Below are 21,975 nucleotides of genomic sequence, written 5' to 3' on the forward strand. Positions count from 1 at the left end.
TCATACTAGACCGCATCTCACAATTTCTATATAATCATCGACTAACGGTCACTAATCACCACACATTTAATTTTAGAGTTTTTTTGTGAGAAAAATTGATATAAAAACATTTAGAACCATTTAAGAACAGTTTGTTAGTTGGACGGTCGGAAAGATTGTTCAGAGAGTTTTGTAAATTAATGCAATCTAAGGCAGATGACATTTTTGTATAAATATTTTTAGGCTGTTAGTGAATAGAAGATAGACCAAGCTATCATTAATGAAGAAGAGAAAGAGAAAAGAACCAATATGGGAACCTTGTGGCACACCAGATAAAACCGAAAAAGAAAGAATTTAAAAGACTTGATTTTAACTATCTGGGTTTGTTCAGATAAATTATGCAACCATAGCTCAAGATTTTCAGATATCCTGTTCCCTTCTAGCTTTTTAATAAGTATGCTATGATCAATTTTGTCATAGGTCTTGGAAAAAACTACAGAATCCACCTGATAATCATCAAATATAACATCACTAATATGATTTTGATATATTAGCAAGTCAGTAACCATTGATCTGATTTCTTGATTAAACTCTTTATAAACTATATTTCCTGTTCTACATATTACACTATTTGCTTCTTTCCTGACATTCTCAATATAGAATCTATTTATGATTTTTTTTTTTTTAATTTGCATTTAATATGCTGTCAACAATGTTTGAAATAAAAACTGGTTGATAAGTTCCTTAAAAGAAACCTGGTCTATAATGACATGACTAACATTTTAGAAAAAAAATTCTTACAATTTGACATTTATTATTGTTTTTTACAAAATTCTCTAACCAACCATGGCCACTAGTGCCAAATAATAAATCGTCCGTCATTTTGTCACATTCTTCCGCTGATATTAAAGTTTTATTTATGTCTTTAAATTATTTGGATTTTAACGTTGATAGGTTTGATGGAGTAAAATTTTTTCCAATTTTTACTTTTATCATCACGCTCAAGCGGTAGAGCATTGGTGGTAAATTTTTCATTTCAAAAAAAGCGGTTTATAATAATTTGGGCCATGTAAAAGATCATCTCTTCAACAATAATTAATACTGTTAAATCATTATTATGCAAATTGAACAAAAAATCTGAGATTTATAAATCAATTGACAGGAAACTTCAGTGATTTATTGCTTACTTTTCCTACATAAAGCACTTGTATGACCAGTTTTTGAATAGAGTAACGTTATTTGGAACCTGTATACGAAGCACCACACTTTATACACTTTTTCTTAAAAAAATACAAAAAGTGATGAAGGTGATGCTTTCTATACCTCTCTATTTATACCTTTTTTTCACGACTAAATATGAAAATAATTCAAACTCAAAATTTTCGTCCAGGCTTAAGAAGTACATAGGCATTCGATAAAATACAATGACGTCCTTATAAATTAATTTTATTCCTTCTGCAAAAAAAAAAATGTATACGAACAAACAAAAAATGAAATTGATCAAAGAAAAAAAATCATAAATTAGATATGTAAACTAAAAAAAAAAAGGACGGGAAATTTAGATAATATTTACAGTTTTTCACTCACTCGCTCACTCACTCTCTCTTTTTTCTTCAGCACAGGGATAAAACAACAAACTAACAAGTATTTAAATAATACTTAATATAAAAAAACATTGTGATTTTTTTTTAGAATTTGATTATTATTATATACAGTAAAACAATTTTTTTTTTTTGAAAATTACAATATCTAAAAACTTGCTAAGCTTATTTACATTGATACAATAAAAGTAAATTAAATTTATATAATTTTTTGGTGTCAAAAATTTCTTTTTTTTAAATATATATTTGTATATATATTTGTTATTTTTTAATGTATTTTTTTTTTGGTTTTTGATTTCATTATTTGGTTATTTTTGTTTTGATGCTTTGATCGAAACGTTGTTCGAGAAGTCTTCCTGAGATGAACTTGAATTTTCAAAAACTCTGTGCATTTGGCTCTCTTTTTATGTTGTTGTTTTGTTTTCTGTTCCCTTTTTCTTCCTCTCTCACCGTCCGCATGTTGGCAAGTTGACGGTGAAAAAAACGTTGAGCTCGATGAGTGTGGCCAGGATGAGGAACATTAGGTACATTATCAGGCATGTGTGTCCGACCTGCGAAACACACGTTAAGTCAAATCTGTGTCAAAATATTGCGATGGTCAAAGCTGTACATGACAAAATGAAAAGAAAAGTCAACATTGATAGACCTTTTCAGGAGGTCATAGCTAATTTTGAATAAAAGACAGCACCAACTGAAGGTGGAACAGGAAATCTAGGGCTAAAGCTGAATTACATTGGTTCCAACTATCTTCCAAGCTGAAGTTGGATTCTAACTCATAAGGGCATTATTTGCTTTTAGCTCCAAACTAGTCTAGGAGTAGCTAAAGTCCTAGGAAAATACAAGATTATATAGAAGGAAATGAACAGGCTGATCAACTAGCCAAAGAAGAAGCAGCCATTGAACCTGAACCACAACCAGGTCACTGGAGTGTATTTATAGTTGGAGGTGAAAAAATGGCTTGAGAAAGAATAGGTTAAGCATGGGACAAAAGCTACAGGTGTAAAAAATTCATAAATCTTTCAAATAGGAAGGTCGACCAGAGATGTCAGCACATAACCTTTGCAAGAGTGAGTCAATTCTCACACCAGGAGGTATTATTTTAAGGTCATCATCAGGGCAAAAAAATCTTAAAGGTGTCTACAAATTGACATAATTAAATGGTTTTAAATTTTACTGAGGATAGATCAGTCCCAACATTGCCAAGGACTACAACCGCTATATTGGTATGACCTTTATCAAAGGGTTCTCTTCTTATCACAAGACGAAATTTCAATAAGACAACCTAGATATTCTCTTAAACTTTAACATTACAATCCCATAGATTCAACTTAGTAAGACCATACATTTGAATTTTTTCACCTAGACTTTTAAGTTTGTTACATTTCTAATTGTTTTCTTATCAAACCATATGCAGAGAAGTGAATTTCAGTAGGAGTTATATACCCTGTTCATGTCAAAATAGGATAATCCATACTTCACTATTTCACCTAGGTTTTTAGGTTTCTTAAACTTTCAATTTTTGTACCAAACCATATGCCCATAGTGTGTAGGAGTAGTCATATCATATTTACCCCTCCCTCCTTTTTATACAATGTCAAATTATGATGATCCATGCACTTGTGCCCGTTATAAACACATAACACTGCGTGAGGGACTTTTTTGCACCCCTTGATTAGTAGAGAATGCTTTGTTCATTCCTCCCATGTTTGGTTATGAATCGAGTCTACCTTGTTATCGAGCTTGAATTTGTTGGCGGCGAACGCGGTGTAGAGCATGAGCAGGGTCGAAAGAAGTGAAATGGCCGAGTACTCCAAGCCGCGAGAGTTGATCCCGACGAAGTGGTGACCGGCGCTGGTCGGCAGGAACGACGCCTTGATGAGCCATGGTAGACCAAGGCAGAGTAGGATGTCGAATGTGTTCGACCCAAGGGAGTTGGAGATGCCCATGGACCCGTGGCCCTGTTTGGCGACGATAACACTCGACACGGCCTCGGGTACACTTGTCCCTGCCGCCAAGAAGGTGATCCCCATGACTGAGTCCGGTATCCTCAAGGTGTCGCCTGAAATAAGTACACTCGTGCTCAAATAATTCCGTCTCGCATGTACAAGCTCTTTCTATTTACCCACGATGGTAATCATCCAGGCGACGAGGTAGGACAGGGAGCCGATCCAAATGATGCACATGAGGAAAGTAAGCGGGAACCATTTCTTGAACCTCGGCCTCTCGCAGTCCGGGATCGTGACGAGGAAGACGGTGTGGATCGGAAGGACCAGCAGCCACGCGAGCTTCCTCACTATCCCCTTTTTGTACGGGAAACTCACAACTGCCCAAACTGTCAAACAAACACAAAATATTATACCTCTTTCTATTTTTAACAAATCCTTCCATCTCACTATTCTTCATTCTCTCAATGCTTCTCTCGAATCTCACATATCTCTATATGCAATACTCACGTCCAGTTTCTTGAGGTTCTGGCGGCGGCCGGTTAGTCTTGACGTTGCCGTTTTGCTGCGGTAAGTCGCCTATGTTCATCTCTCCTCCTTCTGTTAAGAAAAGGAACAAATAAAATAACTTCAGCCGAAGAAAGCAGTTTCTTGTCTTACCGACAGCCCCGACAGCGTCAGACTGCGGCTGTTCACTCGTCTCCGAGCCGGTGCTCCCGGTCGTGCAGCTCTGAATCTTCTTGTCCCAGTACATAATGGCTATATAGACAATGTAGAGGAGGACGAGGACGAGCGCCTCGTACCACTCGACCCGTTCGTCGTGTATTATACAGATGAGTATGGTCACCGTGACACCGTACGCAAGGCAGTCTCTCGTCAGTGGCCACCAGTGGAGCGGGATCACCTGCAGAAACGTAACTTACATTACTCGGTACTTGAAATTCAAACTCGCAGTGAGGCGAGGGCGGGCGTGAAACGTTTCTTATGGAAGTTGAATTCGTTTATTGACTATCGGGATCAAATATGACACAGCCGGCCTACTTTGTTGCCTCAAACTCTGAATTTCAAGTTGACATCTAGGCTAAACATAATTTCTTCTCGAGTAACCATCCTATCGGTTCGGTTAGTGGGTGTAACTCATATCAATTACCTACCATTCCTGCTCCGAGGCCGCAGCATGCAGCAACGGCGAGTATGTTAAAGACCGCCGAGCCGACTATGGTGCCGATCCCGATATCTCCCTCAGTGATGAACGTCCCAATCACGTTGACGAAGAGCTCCGGGGCCGATGTGGCGGCCGCCATGAAAGTCGCCCCGGCCACATCGTTGGACATGTTCAGCGCTGTGTAGAAAATACATTTTAAAAAAAATCTCATATGAGTCGGCATCTAAGCTCACCTTTACATATTCGTTCGACGGCCGGAACGAAATATTTATCACAAACTAACGCTAACGCTAGGAATAAGTATAGTGAGGCGAGGACGTGAAGTACAACCGCCCCTTCGGACCTTTCTTGTTCGGTGAACCAGTCTTTTGGAAAATCGTCCATCGCCGGGGGTGTGCAGTTGAGCCTCAGGTGTGGATGCACACCTGCAACAATTGACAATCACTACTAAAGATATATTAGTGTATGACATATAGTCAAATTTTACAAGGTAAGTGGGATGCATATGGAAATTTCTCTACGTGGGAACAGAAATCACATCGCCCAATACGTTTAACTAAACTGCTCAAAAATAAATAGGGGTATTTGTAATTCATTCTTATTCTATTAATTTTAATTAAATTAACTGATATATGTATAGTGTCTAGTGACCGTTAGTTAATGATTATTCGGAGATCGTGACATGCGGTCTGGTGTGATGTAGGTTTCAGAAAAACATTTTCTTTATCGTGCCAACGTTTCGATCTTTATTGAGATCATCTTCAGGGCTCAAAGTGTTTGTCTTCTGTATAATTGTGCCATTCTTGCGGGTCGTGTTGAGAGTGCCCTGCACCTTATGACGCTAAGATAGGGCAGAAATATTGTCATCGCTGCAAGGAATGAACCCTTTCCAAAGTATCCGCCAGATCCTAAATGAAGTAAAAGATGTTTTGGCAAGGCCTTTATCAACCGCGAAGGAAAATTTAATTAAGTGAATTTGAAAAATAACAAATAAAAGATTTTATTGGACACATCCATACAATTGGACACAAGACAAGAAAGCCAATCAAGTTTGTGGGAAGTTGGCCAAACATCGTATGCCTCTTTGAGATGACCTGCAGCAACAGCCCACAACCAGCAACTCAGGAGAATATGGTGCAGCGAGCGGCTAGAAGTGAGATGCTGTTATGAGTCGTGTTTCTGTCTGTATAGTGATAGCAGGCACTGAAGAACCAAGAACAAGGGATGAGTACAATGCCACCGTTCGTGTTCCCTCCAGAACAGTTTAGAGGAGACGGTGTAATGGTCTGGGATTAACACTGGATTTGCCCTGGAGGACAAACTGGACTCCATATTGCTGAAGGTGACCTCACCGCAGCACGTTATGTCTGAGAAATTATAGACGGATACATCCCTAAAAACAGGGATCACATTGGCTACCCGCTAGATCCTGAATGAAGTATAAAATGTTTTGGCACGGCCTTTATCAATAAATCTTTGTGGGAAGTTGGCCACATATTGTATGCACCTTTGAGATGACCTGCAGCTACAGCCCACCACCAGCACCTCATAAGGTGCAGCAAGCGCCTAGAAGAGAACACCAATGTTATGTTTACTGATGCCATGTTGTCTATATAGTAGGCGCTGAAGAGTCTACCTGGAACAAGGGATGCATACAATGCCCCAGTTTGTGTTCCCTTCAGTGCAGTTTAGAGGAGGCGGTTTAAAGGTCTGGGCTGGGATTTACACTGGAGGACGAACTGGACTCCATATTGCTGAAGGCGACCTCAGCACAGCCCGTTATGTCCCAGAAATTATCAAGGGATACGTCCCTCAAAACAGGGATTTTTGATTTCTTGGTGACAAGCCAGACCTCATAGAGGCAGAGTTGTTCATCAATGTTTAGAAAACCAGGGTATTTCTCACTGCCCCTTCCCCCATTGTCTCCAGCCTCCTATTGAGCACCCGTGGGATGCGTTGCAGAGAAGGCTTTTCGATCACCATCCGCAGCCAGTTGACCTTCAACAACTGGGTGCAGCAATGCAGCATCTATGGAGTGAAATGCCTTACGAAATTAATGACAATCTTATTAACATTATTCCTAACACGTGCACAAAGGTTTTAGCTAACAGAGGACATTACACACCGTATTCTAATAAATTTTAATGCAAGTTATAATATAAATAAAATAAACTGCTAGGGATAGTAAATACTACAAAATTGGCAATACCCCTATTCCTTTTTGAGCAGTTTACATACATATCTCTTATTATTTGGTCAAAATTTCGATTATCGCACTGATTTGGATGAAGAAGAGGCACAAGCGTGATAAAAGAAGTGGATCAAGCATGGAACAAGAGAGGGGCAGAATGGGAATTTGCTACACTTTACAAAGAATTAGTGGACGATGGAGCAAAATTTTGTTTGCTGCATAACTTAAGACTTAAACTTTGTATCACAGGAAGAAATACGATATATGCACATAATAATTGATTATGTTACTTCCCAAGTGCATTCGATGCGTAAAAGTCGAACACTGCAAAATTTACATTTACAGGGAGGGAACGCAACGATTGATGCACTTCGTGTACGAGAATATTCACTGATTATTTTAATTTTGATGTATCTCTCTCGTGGATATAAAATGCCCATTTTTTTCTTATTTCCCTCCAGAGAGTATTTGTTTACGTCTGAGTCCATGTATTTTAAATTTGCCCGATCAAACCACACAGGATTATTTAGCACAAACTCAAAGAGTTTTTCGTCATCGTACGGCCGTGAAAACTAAAATATAGTCAATAAGAAATCCGACGATCACGGTCCGGTGACGACGGCAGCACGGTCACGGTCGCAAGCCGGGTGAGAATCAAAGTCATTCTGTTTCCAATAAGAATATTTTCAAGCCGGTGAACAAAATGCCGGTCACGGCACTGTCACGTCACTGGTGCGTATGAATCGGCCAACAGTGCTCCCACTGTCACCGGACCGTGATCGTCACATTTCTTGTTAACGATATTTTACAGTTTTTACGGCCGTACCACACGAATGACGATAAACTCATTGAGCGAAATAATCCTGTGTTGTTTGATCAGGCAAATTCAAAATACATTGACTCAGATTTCAAGAATTCTCTCTGAGAAAAATAGAAGTAGAAATGAAAACAGATGGTGAGTAAAGTACATTTCAGTACTGTTTATATTATGAATAGCGACATGGTGTAATAAATGATGAAGTACGATTAGAACTTGTTTTAAGGTAGTTAGGTATTTGATAACACGAGATATCATCAGAAGTGAAATAATCATTGAATATTTTTCGTACAGGAAATGCATCTGTCATTGCGTCACCTCTCCCTGTAAATGTCAATTTTGTTGTTTTCGATTTTTCACTCTCGAATCCACTTTGGGAGTAACGTAATTAATTTTACGTTCGTATGTCGAATTTCTTAATGTATTGAAAAGTATAAGTCTTAAGTTACGCAGCAAGCAAAATTTTGCTCCATCGTCCACTAATTCTTTGTAGTAAATTCCCGTCCTGTCCCTCTCTTGTTCCATGCTTGATGTCCCCACTTCTGATGTCTCGCTTGTGCCTCTTCTTCTCTCTCTCACACACGCACACACACACACACACACACACACACACACACACACACATTCTCTCTCTCTCTCTCTCTCTCTCTCTCTCTCTCTCTCTCTCTCTCTCTCTCTCTCGTCCCAAAATTTGTGAGAATTTTAAATAAAATTATATTCATTTATTCTCCCACTCACTCTAACACACGCAACACACACATTTTCTCTTTCTCATCTCTTCTCTCTCCCTCTTTCTTTCCATCACTTCATACTAATCCCCTTTGTTTTGCTCTTGTCTCGACCTTTAATTTTCCTATTTGTTCAAACCCTCTGTTTCTTTTCTATTCTTGATATTTTTCTCTGTTTTTCTCTTCCACCATCTCAATCAACCCTTTTTTCAACCATTCCATTTTTCACAGTCTTGCTTCATCCTGCATTTTTCGTATTTTTTCACACCTCTAGCGTGCACCTCTTTTTTTACGATTGCTCCTCTTTCACCTTTTTTCTTTCTTTCCTTTCCCTCGATCTAGTTTTATCTCTATTTTATTCCTTTGTCTCTTTTGTCTTAGGTTTTGTTTTTTAAATGCTTTACTCCTCTCACTTGCGTCCTTTCGAATTTGTTCTCTTTCTCTCACTGCTCCCTTTCTAACTCTTTCTACCTCCTAACTCGTACATTCTTCCTATATTATTTTTCCCTCTTTGTCCCTTCCTCTCTCACTCACATTCATTTTCCATCTTTCACTCTTGTCCCGGCCTTTATTTTCACTCCTCTATCATTCGCACCCTTTTCAAATCGGTCCCTTTTATTTTTCTGCCCCTTCCCACTCTTTCTTTCACTCTTATCTCAATTTTTATTTTTCCTTGGTCGTCTCTTCCCTTTTTTCCCACGCGTTATCCGTGGTTGGGGTTCAGTCTTGTAATACCGTTTGGAATTTTCTTTTTGGATTAATTTGAAGTATTGTAAAGCTGTGGTAGAAAAATATTAAAAAGTCTTCAACCCTGGTTTTATTCTCCTTTCTTTACAACCGTTGTTAATCAAGTCAAGTGCTTGTGTGTTTATGGGTGGTCAGAGATAGAGTGAGAAATTGTACTTTTTGTAATTTTTTTTTTTTGTATTGTATATATGCAAAATGTAATAGAATCAGTCCCAATCAGTCGTACAAATTAAAGAAAAAAAATAGAGATATATATACACAGATTGAAATAAATCTCCATTCCCTGTCCCAAAGGGCGTGAAACAGGAAGCATGCCCATTGTATTATAATTGTCACAAGGCCCACACCCAAAGCTGGCTCTTTGTCGACCAAGAGCTTTTGTCGGAGCAGTCACAGCCGGTTGACGTCCCCGGATCACTATACAGTCAATCCGACACATGAAATTCTGTTCAAACCTTATACTAGGGACGGTTCGAATATACAGCGACAGTGCCTGTTTTACGGACGAAGGCATGCTAAACCATCAGAGCAAGGTTGTTTCTCAGGTTTAGCATCCGCCGCCCCTTCCTCAATAACTACTAATTTTGGTACTCTTTGTACCTGCGCGCCCAATAAGGCGTAGGGTAAATAAATTACAAAAAAAAAGGAAAATACAGAATCTCCTCGCTTCCAAACAATTGTAGCCTGGACGTCGAAAAGGCGTCCGATTTTTTTTAATCCGATAATTCGCCCCCACTTCCCAGCCCGCAGCCACCGTCGTTAAACAAACCAAGGCCGACCCGTTAGATGACCCCCAAGGCAATTTTGTGAACTGCAAAACAATAAAATAAAAAACCCTGAATATTTGGGGAGGGGGTAAAGAAGAAAAACCTACACAGCCAAAAAATACAAATTATAAAATAAACACCATTTTTATACCATTATTCTTACCATACAATGACGGAAAATCTTTCAAAATCCCCCCCCCCAAGGAAAAAGGTAATCTTTATTGTCGATAAATAGTCGCATATTTCTAGGAAAGAAATTTAGATAAGGTGAAGATTTCAAAGTGATCGTCGAGCGTATTTCCGTTTTATGATTCGGCGTTAATAAAATGGGGGCGCTCCGATTAAACTCATTCACACACAATAACAACTTTACTCAAACGCAACAGGCTGTAACATAACACGTTGATAAACATTTTTTTTTCTTTCTTTCAGTGGACTGTTCAAATATCTACCTGCATTTTGGTAAATGTTATCTCCCTTGTCGCGCATTCGACGTTTGGGGGATCGTAAGATTTTACTTGGATGATTGATTAAAAGGGAAATTTTAATAAGTGTGCGACTGAGAGTGAAAGCGGGAAAAATTTCGCGTGTGTCGGAGTGCGAGAGGGAAAACAGGTGAAAGAGCAAGGGGGAAAAAGAACGCGTGTACCTGAGAGTGGCCGAAAAAAAAGCGAGAGAGTAAGATACCGACCGAGAAAAAGATGGAAAGGGAAAGTGAACGAGTGGAAAAGAGAGCGAAAGGGTCAGAGACCGAGCTGTAAAAAGAGTGGGTCAGAGGTTATATGGATGTGAGTATGGCGGTTATAAGCGAACAGGTCAGAGAGCGAGTGGATTTTTTATTTTTTGAAGAATTGCAACAGCAGAGATCATATCTGCCCTCGGGATGTAGGTGTTTTTTAAAAAAAAGCCCATTTGTGCTTTAGACCGTTGAAAAAGAGCAAGTGGCAAGCGAGCATCCTTCAGCATTTTGACCCTTTTAAACCCACCCACTTTCTAAGGCGTAATTCATGCGGTTTAGCGAGTATGAGGGAGGAAAATTTCATCGTATGTTGTGTGCGAGAAAGGGGGACGAATAGTAGAATAAAATTCAGGTGATCTTCTTTAGAGGTCATATGAAGCAAAAAAAAACAGCTTTTTTGGGCTGTGCCGAGCTTATGGTAAAATACGGAAAGGGAAAGTGAACGAGTGGAAAAGAGGGCGAAAGGGTCAGAGACCGAGGTGTAAAAAGAGTGGGTCAGAGGTTATATGGATGTGAGTGTGGCGGTTATGAGCGAGCAGGTCAGAGAGCGAGTGGATCAATGTGCGAGTTTTTATTTTCTTCTTTTTTGAGGAGTTGCAACAGCAAAGATCATATCAGCCCTCGTGTTTAATTTTTTTTTAAAGCCCATTTGTGCTTTAGACCGTTGAAAAAGAGCGAGTGGCAAGCGAGCATCCTTCAACATTTTGACCCTTTTAACACCCGACTTTCTAAGGTGTAATTCGCTTCTCCGAAATAAAAGAAGAAACGCGCAAGGCACTACCTCGCAGAGTGAGATAGGTATGCTAGGTCTAGATTTGAAATCTTTGAAGGAGAGGACATCACCAAATCACTCCCCGAGATAAAATGGTTCAAAATCTTGGGGTTTGTGAACAAGTCCAAGAGATTTATGCAGGACACGTGAGCCGACCAAGTCCCGGACCGTTTAGGGATGGGGTACGAGTCTACCCAGACATTTTACCCCTCAGGTCTTGGTCGCCCACCCTGCATAATATATATATATATATATATATATATATATATATATAAGGTGTAATTCAAGCAGTTTAGCGAGAATGAGGGAGGAAATTTTCATCGTACATTGTGTTTGAGAAAGGGGGACGAATAGTAGAATAAAATTCAGGTGATCTTCTTTAGAGGTCATATGAAGCAAAAAAACACCCAGCTTTTTTGGGCTGTGCCGAGCTTATGGTGATTTATTCCATCATCATCAAGGCCTGTTTATGGTATAAACCCACCGAATGCTCGGCACAGCGCAAAACGTTATTGCTTGATATGACCTCTAAAGATTTTATCATCCAAACTTAACTTACTTCAGGTCGATAAACATCCAAAACAAGAATACAATCATTAAAAATATTATTACCATTGTAATGTGTTAAATTCACTAGTTTTCGTTGTCCGCTTGACCAATTAATATCATTCGATTAATTAAGCATTTAAGTTGAGATAAAAAAGTCAGTGTCACGAGCGGGATTCGAACCCGCGACCTTCGGCTTGATACGCCGCTACTCTACCACTCGAGCTATCGTGACCTCGATCCATTCGGGCACTAACGGTCCCATCTCCACCCCACCCGTTGAATTTGAAAAATGGCAAAAAGGAGGGAAAATTCAAGGGGGGGTTGAGATGGGGAGTTGATGTCCGAGTGGATCGAGGTCACGATAGCTCGAGTGGTAGAGTAGCGGCGTATCAAGCCGAAGGTCGTGGGTTCGAATCCCGCTCGTGGCATTGACTTCTTTATCTCAACTAAAACCCTTAATTGATTGAGTAATGTGTTAACTTTACAAGGCTGTCACGTAAATTGAGAATCAACAATCACAATAAATAAAAAAATGTATTCGTAAGATAAAAGTTTAAAAACAATATGTTTATTGCTTATTTGTTTTCCTTTCCATTGGACTCGCCCTTGGCTCAGTGTCTTTAATGACTTATTTTTTATTATCATTATTTTTAAGGATTTTTTAAAATTTAATTATTTCAACAAAATGTATGCTTTCTCTTAGAGTTTTTAATCCAAAATGATTATAAAAGCTAAAATCATACAAACATGTCCAGAGTTGAGCTTATTACTTCTTCCAGTCCACCGGTAATTCCGGCTTTTCTAGTTTACAATTATAAGGCGCCGAGAAAAAAAACCAAGGGTCCAGGTGCTACCCACATCTAGGTCTATTCAACACCCGATGCATTCAGTTCCTAGATCCAAACCCATTCGCACTCTCATTCACTCTTAAATAGATGTCCTATTTACATACCATTCGGTCAATTGGTGGTGGAGTACTCGATATTCCTCCATCACCGTTTACACGTAACACCGATTTGAGGTCGATGTGGTACTCTCGGCCATCTCGCGCTATACACTCACGCTAATAAATACATTAAATCTTAACACATATTCATTAAAGCAAACCTGCCTCCGAGAATCGCAACAGGGCGAATATATAATACTCACAGGCACAATTTATATATACGGGCTGGCATACGCGCTCTCTATACGGAGCCAGGGAATTCCACCCTTTAGTTAAGCTCAAAAGTGCCCTCGTGCTTCGCATGGCCTATTCTTAATCGGGTAAGGATGACACTTCTACGAGTCCAGATCCTCCTTGTTGATATTCATATTCTGTTTTAGTAAAATAGAATATTATTATTCAATTAATTAAGGTTTTTAGTTGAGATAAAAAAGTCAGTGTCACGAGCGGGATTCGAACCCACGACCTTCGGCTTGATACGCCGCTACTCTACCATTTGACCTGTCGTGACTTTGATCCACTCGGGCACTAACTTCCCATCTCAACTCCATCTTTTTGAATTTTCCCTCTTTTTTGCCATTTTTCAACTAAAACTCAATTTTTTTATCTCAACTAAAAACCTGAATTAATTGAATGATATTAATTGGTCAAGCGGACCACGAAAAATAGTGAATTTAATAGAATTTTTTTTATTTATTTATGTACAAGTTTATTTATTTTTTAAGGCTTCTCTCGCAAGTAATGTGACTAGAAATAAATTAGATAATAATAGTAGATAAGTTTTTGTATTTTAGAATTTCTCTGACCCACTCGCTCTCTGTTACACTTGTTATCTCTATTTTTCTTGTGAACCGTCAAAATCCAAGTTTTTGAATTCTGTTAGCTAGCCTTTATGATTTTTTTTTTTTTTTTTTTTTTTTGTTTTTTTTTTTTTTTTTTTTTTTTTTGGGGGGGGGGGATCGGACAGCTTGATCATTTTAGCCCCGAGCGCATGCGAAATAAAACAACAGACACCCAATACGAACTCACACAAACAAATACTTTTTTTTTCTTTTTTTTATGCGGGTTCGCAACAGCAGAAGTCATATCAACCCTCTGGGTGCCGGTGTTTTTGAAAAAAAGCCCATTTGTAAGTATGTCGGGTTCGAATGCAGGGCCGCTGAATTCGAACCCGGGACCTTTACCTTACAGTGATGAGCGCCGTGCCAACGCCTAAACCGTTGCGCCCACCGACGCTCCCATTTATTATTATTAATTTTTAAGGTCATTTCATCCCTAACATTTAAACCTTCTTAGGTTAGCTAAGAAATAAAGCGCTACGAAGTTCTGACTCCAAACATTCACTCATAAACTAATCTATCCAATTGCCATCCGAAGCCATCATTTTAAAATAATTAATTTGGAAGGCCAAATGTATGCAAAAACACATTTTAAATTATAAAATTTATTCCCGTCCTTTAATTATAATTTCGAATTTTTGTTACGTAATTTAAACGTTTCCCATAGGCTTGTATAGCCAACAACCATAATAATAATAATAATAATAATAATGGAGACAGACTAGCAACAGTCTCAGCATGAGTATAGTATCATCGTTATCCTTTTATTTTTCTATACTATAAATAAAAAATGCTACTTAATAATAAAACAAGCACAATAACACTTCTTTTCCTTTACCCACTTTTTTTTTTTTTTTAAGTTGATAAAGGAAAAGAAGTGTTATTGTGTTTTTAAGTAGCATTAGCATTCATGCTAAGACTGTTGCTAGTCTGACTCCATTATTATTATTATTATTATTGGCTACTCAAGCAATAAAAAAATCATTTTTATAGGATCTACCTTTCTGTATTTAAATTGAGATTTTGGTCAATGTAGTTTATTACCCCGCAATTTGTATTTTCTTTTGTTATTTTATTGTTATGTTATTATCTGTTATATTGTTATGTTCTTGTTATTTTATTTTGACAATCGGCCAAAATATGTTTTACAGTCAGTACGATACGTTCTCCACTTCGAATACATCGAGGACAAGTTGGAAGGTTGTTGCCTGTTTGTTTATTTATTTGTACTTAGTTCATTCTCAATTTTCACATGTGCGGATTGTTTTAAAATCGTACGGGTCCGCATCTACGAGTCTCGTTATCTGTGAGTGTGTGGTTTCCTATTTCATTGTACCTTCCTTTCTCTGTCTACCTTTCTCTCTTCGTTTGTTTTATGCGTTTCTTAGTCTTCTTTCTTTTTATCGATTGTTTTATTTTTGAAATGGGTTGTTCTCATTGTGCATCCTACCGAATGGCGCGTTTGTGACGTTAATTTTGTCACGTTATCCCAACTAATTTTCTAATGAATTGTCTTTCTTTTATCTTCATTGTTTTCTTTAAATTTTGTTTTCCTTATTAACAAGTTCTTACTTTTTCCTTTAATAGTAAAAAAAAAATTAAAAAAGGCACTATTGCTTCTTTATATTACCCAGCGACCTCCGGCAGACGGATTTTCTTTTTCCATGCTTTATTATACTTTGTTTTTCTTATTTAATTGTGTTTAATTATTATGTACTATACAAATAATAAATTATATTTTTTAATTTTATTTTTTAAGGGCATCCGACAGCTTGGACATTTCAGCCCCGAGCGCATGCGAAATATTACAATACTGATTCAATACGCATTCACGCAAATAAATACATTCACACATTGCAAATAAATACATTGCATTCTATTTGGTAGATGGAGTTCTCAATATTCCTCCATCGACCCAAATCACGTACACAGATCGAGGGGCGATTAGAATCCTATTCTACTATCAGGCCCCTCCCCATTCACTCTAATAAATACACTCACTCATACGACACATAATTTGACGGGTATATAATAAAAAATTCCCAATTCAACTAAAAAGCGGAACAGGGGACCCTGAAACTACCGAGTCCGAGAAGCATTCTTAAATCCGACGGCAAGCCTGCTCGCTCTCTGTATGGCACACACCGAGCAACTTTTCTTTGCATAAGGGGCACCTTATTATTATTATTATTAATTCACGTGTTGTGTTTTTACTTTATGTATGACCAATTGGTGTTCATTGAGCTCGCGCCTTAACATCGGGCAGCCTGTAAAACATTGGCCGTGTTCACATTTTGAAAACGGTGCTGTGTGATATCGTATAGTACAAAAAGTGCTGTTGGAATGTTGGATTATTGTGTGAATCTAGTATCCATTAATAAAAGGCAATTGTTCGAAAATGTCGAGTTAACTGAATATAAACGCAGGAAGAAGGCAACTTATTTCACTCAAGGAGGTCCCGGGACGGGAATGGGCTCACCTTCGTCGTATTCCATGTCGTTGGGGGCAGCTGGTGGCTCCCGCGGGACGTCTGCTCGCTCTCCCGGCACCGCCTCGGGGGGAGAATTTCCACCGGGTCTTTTCCCGTGTCCGCTTCCGCTTCCAGGCCCGAATCCTCCGTCTTGGGACGCACGCTTCCGCTTCTTAGCAATTGTCCGATATTGTACGTTTGTTGTTGTCGGGTTTTTTCCTTGCGAATTTTTTTTTCTCCACTTTTTTTCTTTTTCTTTTCCCGTCCACTGGGAGGCGCAGGAGGCACGAGGAGGAGAGGCGAAGGACTGGGGCCGGGAACCGGCGGCCGGGCCGGGCGGGGGTCGGCCGCGAGTGGGGGCCGACACCCACTGCCAGGACGAACGTGCGACCATTCGCTTCCTAGCACTCAAAACAATAACAACAACAAAAATAAAAAAAACAACGAAAATTATTTCCACTTCCAACACAATATTTAAATGTGCATATTATTATTTTTTTATTTATTGTTAGAATTACGAGACCTCCTAGGAGGCCTCTAGCCTCTCCCTAATGGATCAGGGGGAGTCACTCACCTCGGTGCCTGAGCGACTCTGAGGTTGGGCTCTGATCGTGCGCCATGACTTCTTTGGTCATTTCGGCGCCCTTCCGTTCCCTAAAACTAGTCATTCTCACACCCACTCACACAAGAAATACATACATACTCCTATATACAAACCCAATCCCACATGCATATCCTCTGTCTAGAATCCGGGTCGGAGGGTATTCGTTATACCACCCCGACCCGGCTTGGCGGAGCAGCGGTGGAGCCTTGCACCGCCGCCCAGCATACCCCTAATCTAACATAAACTTAACCTAAACTTTAACCTATGAAATAAATACCCCACCCTTTATGCCAATATCTCTCAAAAACCTAAAAAGTTTTTCTTTAAGCCCGCTGCCATGCCCGAGCATTCTCCTATAGTCCGGAAGTATTCCATTTCGGTCCCTATTAAACGTTGATCTGTTATCTTGGCATGCTTGGCTCCTGGGTCGACTAGCGCCGACCAACAGGTACCCACGAGTCGCACGTGTGCGACCGATCCGCAGGCGGGTCATGACGCTTTCCCGTTGGGGTATCCCCTCCGGGCTTTTATTTATTATTATTTTTTATAATGTTTTATATTCTTTAATATGGTTAGGGCTATGCTGAGACATGCTCCTGCCAATTTTTCTCTACACTGTGAAACTTCACTTCGACTACATATTAAGAATTTTATCCCGACCAGACAATAGACTCTCGAAGATCCTAGCCAAGCAGATTGTTGATAAAGAAATGTATTGGTTTAAGGAAATAAAAAGGCATATCATGCAATTTAATTTGGACTTGTCCTTAGACCGGAACAATATCGACAGAATTAAATTCACTAATTTCGTTGTCCGCTTGATCAATTAAACATTACAATTAATTAAGGTTTTTAGTTGAGATGAAAAAAAGTTAATGGCACGAGAGGGATTCGAACCCACGCCCTTCGGCTTGATACGCCGCTGCTCTACCACCTGAGCTATCTTGACCTCGATCCACTCGGACATCAACTCCCCATCTCAACCCCACCTTATGAGTTTTCCCTCCTTTTGCCATTTTTNTATATATATATATATTAAACAATAAAGACATATAGTAGTAGTAGTATATGTTGAACCGGCACACGGGCACTACTGGGTCTGTCTTCACTCGCGGGTTTTTTGTTTGAGTTATTCAAACGCGTTTCGGCATTACGCCATCTTCAGTGAAAAACTGTCTGTCATTCAGTCTGAGTGGGGTTTATATATTGTTGCGTCCGTCACTTGTCGCTGGGGGCGTTGAGTTAGGGGGCGTGGTCTCCGTGCTCGTTGGTCGGTCTTGGTGGCGGTTATTTTCATTGTCAGTTATTATTTGTGCGTTGTCGGTTTTTTGTTTTTTCCTGGTGTTGGTTGCGATGTTTTGTTGAAATTTATTTACAAAAGAATTAACTCTATTATATTTCAAACATCTTACCAGTCTATCAATTTGGTTAATCCATCATTACTCATCAATTTCACAGTGTCACAGATTTCGTTACTTCATGTCTCGAGCAGAAACTGTACGCGACTGGACTGTTTCTAGTTGTTTTTCCGGCCTTCGACAAAGTACGGCATTAGGGATTATTTTACAAATTAAAATTATTTTTACCCCAGGCCTAATATACAAGTACAAGCATACCTTAAGGAGAGATTTTTCGCAGTAAACCAGAGTATGGAGACTTCTGAGATGGAAGAAGTGCTTGCAGGTGTGTCACAAGGGTCAGATGTTCCCATCTTTACCCATGGGTGTTGAAACCCATGAGGATCTTTAACGTCCGGACTTATCCCCAAGGGGACTTCTCAGACGCCTAGTGTTCTCGAAAGAACTCCAGAAAGATTTTACATGCATGGACTTGCCACATCCCTTTGCTAGCGAAGGTGGTGCAATACTGACCAAGTTCAGAAGTGCCCTCAAAAGGGCACATCCAACATGTGCCTTGAAAAAGGCAGTTTTGTGGTTTCCAACACAGCCATGCCTTTCACCACCCCCGGAGAGATACAGAAGGCACTATATCCCCGGCTCCGGTTGGCCGGTACCCTCCAGCAATTGTTTACAAACCACCACGAGTCCAAGCTCAATTAGTAGAGCCGCTTGGATACTCCACTCCCGTGGTTCAGTATTATTTTAAGGTGGGACTGATCGCCCACCCAGGAGGTCATACGAACTCCCTACTGATGCCTGAGGGGTGCGGGTTCAGTATCCCCAAAGCAGAGGGGGGAGAGGGAGGGAAAAGGAAAGGGGTAGGAAGGATAAGGAAGGTAATAGGGATATTGCCTCCATCATTGGTTACCCCCAGGCACCAGGGTTGATGGTCGGACTTTGCCTGGGCCCACAGGGAAGATGTCCCTGTGGGTAGTGTCAACCGCAATCAAAATTACCATTAAAATCAAACCTTTCGACCTACACATACCTACTCAAACCTATTTGGATGTACGGGTGCTTCGACCAAATATTCCAACATTCAAAGATTGCAAATTTTTCAATACAAAATTTTAATACTAATAGTTTCTGCCCCTTTTTACGTAAACAATAACACACTTCACAGAGATCTTCACACGCCAACAATTTTTACATCCATCAAAACATATTACAGACGTTTTCATAGTAAATTACAAAATCACACTAACACACAAATACGTCTACTCCATTTCCCACGATTACCACTAAACGTCTGAAAAGAACATGGATAAGAGACCTCTTAAATGATTTAATATCATTTTATTAATCCAGAGCGGCTACCAATTTCCACCCAACCATGCAAGGTAGTATATGCTATGTCCTTGTATGGAGTTGTGTGGCTAATGTGTACATATATTTGTATTAATTTTTTTTATATTGTTAATATTTTTTTTATTAAAGATGACACTGAACTAACTAAATAATTAAATGTTAGGTCAAACACAGGATTTTATATGTGTATAAAATGAATTACAATTTCTCATATTGAGCCTAGGAACATTGAAGTTTTTACATTCCAACAATTTAGGACTATCGAACATGCCATTTACTAATTTATTCAAAACATATCACATCTAGATACATTCTTCTGTTTTCGAGTGGCAGCAGACCCATTTTCTATAAGTGATGAATGGTGGAGTGAGTGCGGTGTTCGATCCTTTTTTAAAAAGATGGTTCCTATTCACAGTAATTACTTCTTACATTTCTTACTGTGATTATGAACTATCTTTTTAAAAGGGATTGACCCATTTTCTTTCGAATTGGGGTGAATTCGTGCGGGTTTATAACAAATTTGATTTTATAAGATGTATAGCGAAGGAATTTATTTTGGACAATTTCTAGACTGTGTATGTATTTATTTTATATTATTATACATATATACTATATATATTTATTATATTACATTTTCATCGTTACTGAGAATTTTACAGGCAAAAATTAAATAAATAAACTTTTTTTGATTAAAAAGTTGAAACTGCAAATAAATTTAGCAATTGCGTATTCCATTTTGTTATTAATTTGTCTCTCTCTCTCTCTCTCTCTCTCTCTCTCTCTCTCTCTCCCTCCCTCTCTTCCTCTTTCTTTTTTCTCTCTTTTCCACCCTCTCTTCTTTCCCACCCTCTCTACTTTCCCACTCCCTCTCTCTCACATTCTCTTCCTCTCTCCTCTCTCTCCCCTCTCCCCCTCTAACCATCTCTCTCGCTCTCTATCCCTCTCCCTCTCACTCCCCCTCTCCACCCTCACTCTCTCTCTCTCTCTCATTCTCTCTCCCTCTCTCTTCCTCTTTCTTTTTTCTCTCTTTCCCACCCTCTCTTCTTTCCCACCCTCTCTACTTTCCCTCTCCCTCTCTCTCACATTCTCTCCCTCTCTCTCTTCTTTCCCTCTCCCTCACTCTCTCTCATTCTCTCCCTCTCTCCTCTCTCTCCCCTANCTCACACATTCTCTCCCTCTCTCTTACCCTCTCCCTCCTTCCCTCTCTTCTTTCCCTCACCATCGCCCTCTCTATCACCCTCTCTCTCTCTCTCTCTCTCTCTCTCTCTCTCTCTCACATTCTCTCCCTCTCTCTCTTACCCTCTCCCTCCTTCCCTCCCTTCTTTCCCTCACCATCTCCCTCTCTATCACCCTCTCTCTCTCCCCCTCTCTCTCTTTCTCTCTCTCACATTCTCTCCCTCTCTCTCACACATTCTCTCCCTCTCTATCACCCTCTCTCTCTCTCCCTCTCTCTTTCTCTCTCTCTCTCCCTTTCTCTCTCTGAACTCATTGTTTTTTTTACTACCTTTTGTTCAGTTTTGTATGTAAACCAAAAAGGAAATTGGCCCTTGTTATGATGATTAAAATAGATATTTAGAAAATTTTTATTGTTAAAAAGACACAAATGCGCCCGAGATAAAATAGGAAAATAGATAATAAAAATTAACTTGGAATGTAATCTTTAAGCTAAGCTAATATTTGATTTGGTATTTATGTTTTTGACAGTGATATGTGAGGGGATTTCAGAGTGGGACCAATTGTCACAGGCGTCCCAGATTGCAGGATGGCGCCAACCTGTACGACGGGGCATCGGGACCTGGAAGTCTGCGAACCGTTCGATCCCGTTTGACCCCAATTTGTCTTGAACCGATCGTAGCGATTGATGAAATTGACCTTTGAGGGGAAAAAAGAAATGACCCCGTAATTGAATCACGTTGGGCGTACGAGGGCCGACTCGACGCCCTTCCGCGTCCGCAGGCCCGTGGACCGGGCCAGGGGTCCGCTCCGTTTCGGCAATCGTCCCCCTGTCCCCCATAGGATGTCGAGTTCACAATCCTCTCGATTGTCCCATTGTGTCCCCTCTAAACCCTTTGTCCAGTTTAAATAAGGGGACAATTGGACGTCCACGATCCCCGGGCAGGCCGTCTGATATTTTATACTTTTCCATTTCCAACCTATTTCTACTATTTTTAGTACAATTTCGAACCCAAAACACAACTCAAAGGACTGTTTCCGGTTGCCCCTGTGGTATCAAATTGTCGATATTTGAAAACTAAAAAGAAACCTAGTGGTGCTTCAAGTTTGGTCAATACACGCAAAAAGTTTACACATTACGTTATGACAGGTCGAATTTACAAAAATACAGCTGATTACGTAGAGAATTCCATAGGTGTGTGTGTGTGTGTGTGTGTGTGTGTGTGTGTGTGTGTGT

At 39.6% G+C, this 21,975-nt stretch overlaps 1 protein-coding gene across 1 annotated transcript; it reads right to left on the reverse strand.

Annotated features, from left to right (window-relative positions):
- Positions 1–1,529: 1,529 nt before the first annotated feature.
- On the reverse strand, positions 1,530–16,547 carry LOC106670906 (sodium/potassium/calcium exchanger 4). The gene is made up of 8 exons (XM_014401576.2): positions 16,263–16,547; positions 4,922–5,113; positions 4,678–4,865; positions 4,184–4,427; positions 4,034–4,123; positions 3,703–3,912; positions 3,308–3,639; positions 1,530–2,131 (listed from the first exon to the last, which is right to left on the reverse strand). Exons 1-8 carry the CDS (start codon positions 16,276–16,278, stop codon positions 2,027–2,029), a joined length of 1,377 nt encoding a protein of 458 aa, XP_014257062.1. The 5' UTR covers positions 16,279–16,547; the 3' UTR covers positions 1,530–2,026.
- Positions 16,548–21,975: the final 5,428 nt, after the last annotated feature.

Source organism: Cimex lectularius, unplaced genomic scaffold, assembly GCF_000648675.2.
Source record: "Cimex lectularius strain Harlan isolate CLEC.00 unplaced genomic scaffold, Clec_2.1 scaffold248, whole genome shotgun sequence".
NCBI classification, from domain to species: Eukaryota; Metazoa; Arthropoda; class Insecta; order Hemiptera; family Cimicidae; genus Cimex; species Cimex lectularius.

Bases quoted from the DNA above. Each gene is read 5' to 3' on its own strand.
- LOC106670906 (XM_014401576.2), bottom strand. The intron at 4,866-4,921 runs GTGAGCTTAGAT...TTTTCTACACAG, and splicing joins CGTCGAACGAATATGTAAAG to CGCTGAACATGTCCAACGAT. The intron at 4,124-4,183 runs GTAAGACAAGAA...TTTTCTTAACAG, and splicing joins TGACGCTGTCGGGGCTGTCG to AAGGAGGAGAGATGAACATA.